General features: G+C 35.9%; 1 protein-coding gene across 1 annotated transcript in view; it reads left to right on the forward strand.

The window, feature by feature from the left end:
- RTTN (rotatin) overlaps window positions 1-12,303 on the forward strand; it is a gene marked incomplete at its 5' end in the record, with an annotated part of 137,755 nt that overhangs the window by 82,199 nt on the left and 43,253 nt on the right. The window contains 3 exons of the mRNA XM_082852680.1: window positions 3,797-3,986; window positions 5,674-5,765; window positions 11,775-11,868. Of these exons, the coding sequence (XP_082708806.1) occupies window positions 3,797-3,986; window positions 5,674-5,765; window positions 11,775-11,868 (376 nt within the window). The remainder of the gene's footprint in view (window positions 1-3,796; window positions 3,987-5,673; window positions 5,766-11,774; window positions 11,869-12,303) is intronic.

Genomic DNA, 12,303 nt, shown 5'->3' on the forward strand with positions numbered 1-12,303 from the left:
GAGCTTATACTGAAATTCTTTACCCTCTTCATTCACAGAGACAGCTTTACCTCCTACTGATTTTAATTCTTCAGGTAGTTACCTTCCTGTCTCTAAATAGTGTGTTTGCAGTAATAGAGTATGTTTGTTCCTTTACTGTGTCAATACATAGGATTTAGCTCACTTAAACAATGTCCTGCCAATATAGTTCTGTTAGTGGTCTTAGTTTCTCCCCTGGTCACCCCTGCTGTTTCTGGTCTCCTTACCTATGGGTCATATCTCTTGCCCGCCCCCATTTAGAAGTTAAGATGTGGCTAAGTTGTTCCTTTTACCGGTATCTTGTCCCCCACTTCTACTGCCAATCTTTGCCAGTTTCATCTCTACTTTTACTTTGTGAAGGCTGATTATGGTTAGATTCTCTTCTACAGCCTCCTTATATCTATAAGTTGATTCTAAAAAGTGAAAACTAGTAATTTGCTGCAGAGCCATTATTTGTTGGGCTGTTGTTACTCTTCCTTATCTATGCTTCCAGGGCTATGACCCCTCTGGCACTCAGAGGAAAACTTTCCTGGTATTTGTGTGTGTGTGTGTGTGTGTGTGTGTGTGTGTGATTTAAAAACTTGATTTGGGCGTTGGGTGATTTTTTTGCCCTTGGAGTTTCTGTTAATTTTTTTTCTTGCATTGTGAGTCCGTATCATAGCTCAAGTTTTTCTAAGCTCTTAATCATCCTTTCTCTTCAGTTAGAATCCCCTTTCCTAGTAATCATCCTCAAAATAATTGTATTCCTACCTAAAAACAAATGCATGAGTGACAAACTTCTGAGTTCTTGTTTGTTTGAAAATGTATTTAAATTGCACTGGATTGATAGTTTGGGCTACTAGGTATTAGGCTGAAATCATTCCTCATGAGAATTTTGCTCCACTGTCTTCTAACATCTCGTGCTACGGATGAGAAGTTGGATACCCATCTGATTCTTTTTAAGTTTTAACATTTTTATTTATATACAGAGAGTTAGTATTGTTTCTGAGGAAAGTAGATATGCTTGATGACCCATTCAAGAAGTTCACACTTAGTTCAACTTAATGAAGCCGATGTCCTTCGCATACTGGGAAACACTGGCAGCACTTACTGAGGCCATATTTCTGGATCAGACTGTGCCGGTTTAAGCAAACGCAGCAAGAGTGAGAACCCTGGCCGAATTTTCTCGGATGGCTCCTGTAGAGCTGCTGGTGACCCATGTTGCTTTCTCCGCTGCAACGAGGCAAAACGAAAGAGGGAGCGCATGCCGGCACTCTTCAGAATTTTTCCATCTGATTCTTTTTACCTCTTTATGGATGACTTTTTCTTTTACTATCTTCACTTTGTCTTTAATGTTCTAGAATTTTATGATTCTGTGTCTTTTTTTCATTTCTCTTGCTTGATATTTGTTAAGCTCCTGAATTTGGAGACATAGATGTTCTATTTCTTTTGGCTCTGACAATTTTTTTTCATATTTATTTATTTTAAAAATGACTTTTCCTTTTTCTTTATTTTTCTAGAAATTATATGAGTCTTATATTAGGCCTCTTGAATTAATATTCTGCTCCTTATCTTTTCTATCTCCTGGTCTTTAAATTCTGGGATATTAATTTTTTTGTTCATATCAGAATTAGTTTAACTTTTTCCATCTTGGTAGGCCAAATAATTTTCACTGTGACTTATAGGCGAAGAAAAAAAGTCAGGTTCTAAACTTTACTAGGTTGATTTAAATTTATGTCTTTTATGACTTCTTTTGTTATCTTTATTTTCTAAATCTTTTTTCTTTTTATATTAGTAAGAACTAGAGAAAAAATGAATTTTTAAAATATATTAATTAAAGGGTGAATATTATGTCAATTATATACCATGATAATTACCATGATAATTATACATATTTATAGAATAACTACTATAGTTCTGCATCATATTTACGTGTGTAATTTCTCACTTTGAAAATATTTATAACTAAAGAAAAGATGGATTTTAGAAGACAGTGGATTTGTAACACTTCTCCTTCTAGCACGTGGTGAAACCATCAGCCTCAGTGGGCCTTTACCGAATAAAGAATCAGCAGATTTAAGAACTCTTGAGGAACTTGTTTTCAGCATTTATACAGTTTACATTCCTTCATGTATTTTTTGGCTACACCTTTGTTAATTTGGACTGTGGCTGTTAACTCATCCAGGAAACAATTATATAGACACAATTTTGCACAAGAAAAAATTTTGAATAATTTTATATAATATGTATAATAAAATATTTGAAAATTATTCTTAGTATTATTATGAAATAAATTAAAAAATAGTGTTTGTGGTACTTTGTTTAATAATTTTATTTTATTGATTTATTGGGGTATGTTACACAGCTGCAATTAAGCTAGTAACCTTTGCTGAATTATTTTTAATTCTCCTCTTGGTTGTTGGTCCTTCCTGGAATCAATATAATGGGGGCTTTAATTTGTGATGTTAAGCAACTATTGCAGATCTCATGTGTGCTTTTTACATTTATGAATGCTATAAGTTGCTTAAAAGATAGAACATTTTGAATGTTAGGATTGGCTCTGTGGCTTTGGATGAATTACTTTGTCCTAGATATTTAAATAAAGTAATGCACGAAAGGGCCACATTGCCTGAAATGTGCACCTGGTTCACAGACGGGAGCCACGTGACCCTGTTCATGTACTCCTCTCTGTTTCGCCTGCCGCTTCTCAAGCTCCGGATTTAAAGTTAACACGGTGACCAGCGTCTGTGACTGCTTATTAAAGAGTCTTATTCCTTCTTGGACAAGTAAATTGCTCTATTTGTAAAGAGTAAAGCTCACAGTGTTGGGTAGGTTTATTAGAACACAACAATAACAAATTCATAAAAATAAAAAGTATTTAATATTGAAGTAAGACATTTAGTTTTAATAATATTCTTAAAGAGAAGGGTTAATGGAAATAATCTTCTTAATGTAATTATATCTTTAACTGTAATTATACATTTAACTATTACTTTATCTTCCTGGATAGTGAGTTTTAATATCCATCTTTCCTTGGTGACCAGGAGGCATGAGAGAAGGGGCACGTATGCAAATTTCAGTTAATGGTAAACTTTGAATAGGCTTTGACCAGACCTTTCCTGTTGGCACTCAGATTTCGATTTTCTTTTATTTTTCTCTCTATTATGATCTGTTTGAAAAGTCTTAACTATATTGATTATCATTTTCCAAAAAAGAGAAATATTTATAAACTAATGATGTGATTATTTGCATACTTTAAACCGATCCTTTGCATACTTTTAATGGCTTGCTTGATTTTTGCCATTTGGGTATTCCAGGAAAAGTAGTGACAGTGCAAAAAATTATTTGAAAAAAAGTGCAAAGAGATTAAAATTTTGCAATGGCAGATCCTTCTCAGCCTCCTGCTGGAAGGGGTGTGTGTGTGTGTGTGTGTGTGTGTGTGTGTGTTTGCACGCATGCATGCATGTATGCAAGGAATTCCCTTGGAAGAAGGGTTAATTCAGTGGGAAGTAAAGTGGCAAACAGATTTTACTGTGGATATCAGGCTTTTCATTCTAGCCCCTCAAGAGAGCGACTAGATCAGCCTTCTGCCTTCAGTGGATTTTTAGGCAGCAGAGACCTGGAGTCCTGTGAAATCCTCTGCCCGGGTCAGGCTGGTGTATGTGGGGAAAGACAGGCAGGTGAAAGGAGAATGGTCACATCTGGGACCCATTTGTTTCGTTGAGGGGAATGTGGGGAGACATGGGTCTTTTTGAAGAAATTAAGTGATAAATCACTGTCTCCCCCTCTTTTCCTACAGGGCCCCTGTGTCCATGATGAGGACTCTGGCCTGTCGCTCATAGGAAAACCTGCCCTTCAGGCTCTTTTGTACCACTGCCATTTTTATGAACATTTGAATCAGATGGTAAAACATTGTTACCTGGGACGGTATACGTTTGATTTGAATTGTTCTGCTCTTAATGGAACTTCTGAAGGCAATGACTTAAATGGTAAGAATATTATATTTATATTTTTAATAAAATGTAACATTTCTTAAACTGTTAAAAACCTATGTGTTTGTTACAAAATATCTGAAAAATAATGAAAAGTACACAGGAAAACATTCTCTAGTCCCATTACCCAGAGGTTGCCTTTGTTACCTTACAGTGTATTTTCTTCCAGTCTTCTTTCTCTGTATAGCTCTTGTTTGTTTTACATAATTGTGTTCATATCTTATGTACATTTTTGTATTTCCTCCTTTCACTAAACATTGCCTAAGCATTTTTCTATTTTATAAATTCTTCATGGAAACCGTTTTTGACATCTTACTAATGTTTCATAAGTTATTTCATGCCCTTTAGTAAAGTTTTACAGTTTTTTCCTCTATTAATGTCTTAAATTTTTGGAAGGTTCTTCCCAGGCAAACAAGAATGAGACCTTTCCTACTAAATTTTCTAATTTGTTTTGCTAATGTATTGAAAAGCTATTTGTTTTTTGGAATGTTACTCATTTATCAAAATATATGCTGAAATCTTTTCATTTCTACTTGTTTGTAGATTCTCTTGGATTTCCTAAGTATAAGATCTTAGCACATATAAATGATAATTATGTCTCATAATAATAAATGATAATTTAATAGTAAGAATAAAAATAATTTTAAGATAAAAATAAATATAAAATAATAAAAATTTAAAAATTTTTAAAATTTTAAGGTAATGTTAAAAAATCTTGACATAATTTCCCACAGAAAAGGTACAAGAATAGAACAAAGAATTCCCAAATGTTAACATTTTACTATATTTGCCCTCCTATACCATGTGTATGTATGTGCATATAAGTGAAATATGTTTATTTATATGCATATATACATATATATGTATTTTTTCTGAGCCATTTAAGAGTAAACTGCAAACATGAAGTTCCCTTACCCTGAAATACTTAAATGTAAATTTCTAGTTCACTTTTCTGCTCACTTCTTGGAGGCATTAAGAGGAGAATGACATTTTTTTTTTTTTGCGGTACGCGGGCCTCTCACTGCTGTGGCCTCTCCCGTCGCGGAGCACAGGCTCCGGACGCGCAGGCTCAGCGGCCCAGCCACTCCGCGGCATGTGGGATCTTCCCGGACCGGGGCACGAACCCGTGTCCCCAGCATCGGCAGGCGGATTCTCAACCACTGCGCCACCAGGGAAGCCCGGAGAATGACATTTAATGAAGTTTTTGAACATTCTAAACAAATGTCCCTGTGAGGAAAGTGACCACTTTAATTGTTTGGATTTCTCTGTATCTGTGTTACTGGAAGCATGGCCCTTGAACCAGCAGCACTGACATCTGCTTCCAGCTTGTTAGAAATGCAGATTTACGCCACCCCCGACCTTGACTTGGGGAATGGAATCTCTGGGAATAGGACTCAGGAAACCACTTTAACAAGCCCTTTATGATTCTTCTGCACTTTGAAGTTTGGGAGCTGGTGCTCTTGCTAAATTGTGTTAGATTAAACTAAAGCGCAGTCAACTAATTGTTTTAATTTTTTTTGTGAAACATGCTGTATATATAAATTAATTAAGAATAATAAAAATTAGGCACACTTCTTTCACACTTCTTTAGTTCTGGATTGGTTTCATGTAAGGAGTATCCTTTCTGTTAATCATTACAGTGCCCAGAAGGCTATTCACGTTGACAGTTTTCTTGTTGTCACAGGTTTAGATGACTCATTCAAGTTTTGGAGGGCTCCATCTCGGATGTCCAGTCAAGATCGAGATCCAAGTTCTCTCTCCACTTTGGAAACAATGGTACTTCCAAAGAACGCTTAAGTGCTGCATTTTGAATTTCTGAAAAAATTTGAATTTACATAGTGGAGGGATAAGAATGGATGTGAAATATAAGGTTATGACCATAACAACTGTGATTTATTTGAAGTGCCGTCTAGAGCAGAACTAGTGTCTGTTTTGCTCAAATAAGTGCACTGACTATCCTTTTAGATGAATTTTCAACCTCTTTCCTACCTTTTTTGATAGAACCGGAAGTTCAGAAGTTTTAAAATGTTTATCAGTAGTAATAGAAAAAGAGAACAAATCCCATATGATTAGTAATGCTTGATTACCCTGAAATTTTGTTTAAGGACAAGGCAGTTTGAAGAATGTTGATCCATTCAGATGATTCCAGTGTGGTACTAATGATTTTAAACACATTTCTAAATGCTTGCATCAAATAGAAGCTTGTCTTGATTATCTGAAATACCTGAAATTTATGTACACCTGCCTGCCTTTCTTCCTTTTTTTTTTATTTATAAGGTGCTTTGTTCTAAAAAGTTTGAGACACTAATTATTTCTAAATAATGACATGCTAGGTTTCATTTGTTTTATCAGCATACAAAATCATTCTCAACTGGAAAGCATTGCAATGTATTTTTGGAACAATATACTGTGTTGTAGAACCTATTAGGGAGGCAGAGCCTCGACACCACTGCTTCCAGGAGCAAAAATAATATGAGAATTAAATAATTAAACAGGCATTAATAAGATTCACCTCCTACAGTTTCTCAAGAGACTGGTACTTTTTGCTAAGTTTTAAGAGACTTTTTTTTTTTCCTCTAGACTCAGAAGAGTTTATGTTTAGTGCTAAATTGAACCTTTATTTAGAAAAACAGAATAATTACTCCAGTTCCACTAGATGTCATGCTTTCTTTTGCAAGCTAGAAATAGTGTGTATCTTTGTCTCAATAAGAGAAATAATTATATGATTCAATGCTAAAGGGGATTGTATTAATTGGTTATTTAGTTCACAGAAGTACAGCGTTAATATGTGCTTAAAAATAATTCTTCTTAGGTTACCCTGTTTGTTTAAAGGGCTGTAGACTAACTTTGAAATCTTTGTACATTCTTCAGTTCTTTGCTTATAGTAGGTATGCAGTAAATAGTAATTGCTGTAAATAACTTTTGAGTTAGCTATTTTGTAGATATCAAGTTACATTTATTTTTTAATTAACTTTTGGCTGTGTTGGGTCTTTGTTGCTGCGCACGGGCTTTCTCTAGTTGTGGCGAGTGGGAGCTACCCTTCGTTGCAGTGTATGGGCTTCTCATTGCGGTGGCTTCTCTTGTTACGGAGCACGGGCTGTAGTCGTGCAGGCTTCAGTAGTTGTGGCACGCAGGCTCTGTAGTTGTGGCTTACGGGCTCTAGAGTGCAGGCTCAGTAGTTGTGGCACACGGGCTTAGTTGCTCTGCGGCATGTGGGATCTTCCTGGACCAGGGCTCAAACCCATGTCCCCTGCATTGGCAGGCGGATCCTTAACCATTGCACCACCAGGGAAGTCCTCAAGTTATATTTATTCATACAAGGAAACTTACATACAAAAAACAAAAGCAAATCAAACTTTTGCATTTCTCTATTTTATAATAATATATAAATCTTACAGATTAAGCTACTAGATTTTCCAAGAAACACTTTGTAAATATGTCACTTATTATAATCATTATTAAAATAGAAGCACATCTATTAATGCAAAAGTCTTTAACTTGTTTATGTTAGGATATCACATAGACTTTTAGAAATACATACCAGTGAAATCTGTTTTTTTTTTTAAGAATTCATATATATAGTCTTATGTAAGATTTACCTTCTTGTAGTTCCTCAAAAGATTAGTATTACCTGTTAGAATTTTTACAGTCAGCTTTTTTCTTTCTTTTTTGGTTTCCAAACAGAAGAGTTTTGGTATTGGTGAATTACTCACCAAACTGGTGACTTTTATTCACAAAAATTAATCTAATTACCCGAGTTCTATGAATTGTCATGTCTTCCTTACCATATGAGATATACTATGTATCTTTTTTCCAGCAGGAGACAAATATGGAGAGTTTATTCCTTATACCATTACTTTAAATTTCTTTCTTTCTTTCTTTCTTTTCGGCTGCATTGGGTCTTTGTTGCTGTGTGCGGGCTTTCCCTAGTTGCGGCGAGCGGGGGCTACTCTTTGTCATGGTGTGCAGGCTTCTTATTGCAGCGGCTTTTCTTGTTGTGGAGCATGGGCTCTAGGCTCACGGGCTTCAGTAGTTGTGGTGCTCGGGCTCAGTAGTTGTGGCTTGCGGGCCCAGTAGTTGTGGCTCACGGGCTCTAGAGTGCAGGCTCAGTAGTTGTGGCACATGGGCATAGTTGCTCCGCAGCATGTGGGATCTTCCCGGACCAGGGATCAAACCTGTGTCCCCTGCATTGGCAGGCGGATTCTTAACCACTGCACTACAGGGAAGCCCTTATACCAGTATTACTTTAAACCTAAACTGTCAGTACCCAGACCAACTAATACTTTCTCAGGTATAAGAAAATGTTGAAGTTACTAATTGAGGTATCAGTTGAGTGGATGTAAATCTTGCTAATGAGTTTATCTGGTTATTAATATCATTATTTTGTATGTCTCCCAGAATTGAGAAAAGATACAATTTGTTGATTGGTTTGTCTTTCCACTTTGTCTTTCTGAGGAAAGCACTGTCTTTTGATATGGGTCGTATCATCCAGTGTGCTGTTGCTGGATCATTACCTTTCTGTGTTGTTAATGCCACATTAGGGACTTTAATGGTGTTATCTAATGAATATTAGTTTAGTTGATTGGGACTTGTATGCTTTGTAAATTATAGGTAGAGTAAGGAGTGTCATTGTTACCTTGGGGGTGTTGCCCTGGTAAATAAATGCCTTTTCAGAGATGGCTTCCCTCAACTCAGTGTCTCCTTCCCCAGGGGAGGGGTCAGGTATCAGTTGTTTTTCCTCCTGAGATCACGTTTCTACTTGTCAGAAATACCCAAACTAGATAGGTGTTTATGCCCAGGACAAACCAGTTTGTAGCAGCAGCTCTAAGAACAAAATTTGATCTTTTCTGCTGCTCTTGAGCAGAATTATGTCTGTATTTTTTAAAATCTGTTTTATCAGTTATCAAAAAAGAGGAAATGTGGGTCATTTGCTTTTGAGCTTTTCTTTGTGAAATGTGTGATTCTTTCAAACTTCCTTGAGCACTAATTTAAGGAAAACTGATTTTACTTTAAGTTTATTTAAACATTTATAGAGAAATTTTCCTCATGGGTCCTCTTAGTCTTTAAAAAATTGATAATCATTTTACTGTTTTACAGAAGAAGAGATTAAGGCATGGAATGAATAAGTGTCTTGTGTAAGGTTCCAGCGCTGCTAACTGGTGGAGCGTTATTTGAATCCAGAATTGTGTTTGGCTCTAGAGCCCAGGTCGTTGACCATGATGTTTTGCTCCTTCACTACAGAGCAAGATGTGGTCAGTCCCGAAATAGATGTTACAGTCAGGGTGCAGTGAGCTTAGATTAGAAGGAATGATGAAATAGGCAGTGATTTTGTGTAAGAAGTGGCAATTGAAATGGGCTTTAAAGGATCAATCCCTTTTTTGTATTATGTACACATTTGCAAGGAACTAAAAAGATACTCAAATATGTCTTAGAATTCAGTACCCACTTATGAGGTTTGAAAGTCTACTTGAGAACATAAAGCATAAATAGGAAATAGCTGAATGCCAAGCTGTGTGGTACTGAATGCCTTAGCTATTCAGAAGATGCAAGATGGGGTTGTTTTGAGGGTGGGAAGAAGGCTGAAGTTTGATTGCTGATGTAACCAGGTGGGGTTAGCCAGGAGAGCCGAGTCCGGTTTTGGATTTGAAGAGATAACAGATTTCAGCAAAGTAAAATGTCATGAAGCATTACAAAGGACATTAGAGAAAGATGAATTGACATTTATTTGATGGTAGTTAAAAGTTATTTTATAGAACAGGATGACAATACATTTATGTATTGATGTGTATTATTAAATATAATCAAATGAGTGTCCATTGAAGATTATTTTCAAGCAAGCAGGATTTGAGCATAGTAGTAGAGCAAGTCAGCTTAATACTTTTTTACCTTTATTTATTAAAATAGTAATATGTTAATATAGAAAATTTAGAAAATATAGATAGGCTAGTAGAAATATAAATCACCCCTAATCAATTTTTAAAACACAGTATATTGCTGTAGAAAGAAGTTCTTGTGTTTTCTCAGCCATATGGGGTAAGTTATAATGCAACCATTAGATGCCTTCTAAAACCAAATTTTCAAACTTTGTGTGTCCCTTCCTTGGACTATACAGAGGACAATCATGGTGTTTATTAATGCCTGACCTTGGTCACGAATGGCAGCTTAGCGTTCTAATGAGCCAGGTATTTAGCGGCCCTCAGAAGCTTTCTTTTCCTGCAGTGAATACTATCTCTGTTTTCATCAGTAGTGGGGACTGCTTGAGTGTTTGCCAACTGAAAGGATGTTCAGTGAAAAGATAAAGGATTCCGGCATCCTTGTCCTCTTAAATTTTCTTGTGTAACCGAGGGAGCTTGTGGCAGGAGCCAGGCTCGTTCATCAGCTCCTGCACGGTTGTGATGTCAGTCTCCGTGTGTGCTTGTTGCTTCACGTGCTAAAAGTTATCTGGATGTCTATTGACAGGAACTGTTTTTTTTTTTTTTTTTAAAACACATCTCTTATAACCAATTGTAGGTAAATATAATTTTTAGAATGTCTTTAGGTTTTTTTCCCTGTTATGTAGATCTAATGTTATATCAAATAAGGCATTTTATACATGCTTATTTATGAGTGATTTCTTTAGACTGAGATTTATCCAGCCTTCATTTTTAGATGACTTCATATGCTTAGCTTACTTTTTTGGCTACAGCTTCTGTCACTTATTTCTTATTACTGTAATGTCATACTTGAAGTGGTGAGAGGCGATTGAGGTCCTAAGTTGAAAGAGGGATTTTTAAAAACTATGTATTAATTTCGTGTGCCATTTTCTTCAAATTTATATTCTCTTTACTATCAGAAACTGCAAATGAAAATAACCTTGGGTTTTGTTTTCATCCTGTTATATCAAGTCTAAGGTACCTACTTTAAGCGTTAGAATAGATATGTAATCAATATGCAAATATCGGGAGCTGTACAGTATCTGGGTTTGTGGTAGGGTTGATTCATAAGTTCTGTTGACAGCTTACCTGTGTACCTGCACGGGCCTGGAGCTTATCCAAGTATGGAAAGTTCATGCTGTCTCAGAGAAAAGAAAATTGATGGGAAGAGACAGTATTTTCCACATATGAGGTACTTGACATCAGTTTGGGCTTTTTCAGTTTTAAGGCTTTTACAGCCTGCTCATTGGTAAACCTGTGTGTGACATTGTGTTTGTTTTCTACAGAATTTCTGTTATGTTTAATGTTTCCAAAAAATGTATTCTGAAGAACAATGTCAGATATTGCCTAATTTTTAACGACAGTTCATTTGTGACATGGGTAGGGGTAGAGAACAATCTTTTAATACTTCTGCTGATTCTTTTAGAGGCACTATTACAATTTGTGTGTGCATTTGAAACTTTAAAAAGCCCTTTTATTATGAATTAAGAAGTGCAAAATATCTCGAAGGACACAACGAATTATAAAGTAGTTTTTTTTTTAGCCTTTCAACATTTGAGCGTAAGTGGGAAGAGGCTTTATCAGGACCTTAAACTCTAGATGGGCTTCAGATCAAAACTGTGCTCCTTTGAGTTACTGATTTGTATAAACTGTAACAGGTCCTATAAGAAGAAGTAGAAAATGCCATTGAAAACACTGTTTTAACTCTCAAGATATGGAGTATTTTCCAGTTATGCGAACTAGTGTACTTTTGTAATATACCTTTTTGTTCAAGGATATCTTGTATATATATTGCTCGTGTTTCATTTTCCAATTAGTAATGTTAACGAGTGACTGTTCCGAGTATAGAATGATTTTCTTTACTGATCCCCAGGTGGCAGCTTCGTCGGCAAGTGCTGAATTTCAGCCGGTAATGCCCTGCACGGCGCCTCTCCCTGAAGCCTCACATGACCAGTTTGTGGCTCAAGGTATCCTTTTAGGAAGACATTCTACTTTCAAAAATAAAAATGATAAGTTGGTCCAGGCAGATATGTTGAAAGTAAATGTTTAGATAAGAACCAAATTAAATAAGTCACAGAACAAACTGTCTAGGTAAGAACAAAACGAAATATCACAGAACATGATAGAATAAATATATCAGAAATTAACAAAACAAATACTCTTAACTAATAAATGGGAATTTGGCCATCAAATAAACAGTCTGATTGCCATATCGTTTCCTATTAGGTAAGAATAGATATTTGGTGTTTGAATTGAGGAACTAATGAATATTAATCAGCTTCATTTTTTTCGCCTTTTGGGAAAACACCTCAGTTTACCACAGTAATCCACTTGAAAGTGATGGGAATGGGGTCTTAAGTATTTTGCAAAGCCTGTGCTTTCATTTGAAAGCACACAAAGTG

Source organism: Leucopleurus acutus (assembly GCF_964270905.1).
Source record: "Leucopleurus acutus genome assembly, chromosome: 13".
Lineage (NCBI taxonomy): Eukaryota > Metazoa > Chordata > Mammalia > Artiodactyla > Delphinidae > Leucopleurus > Leucopleurus acutus.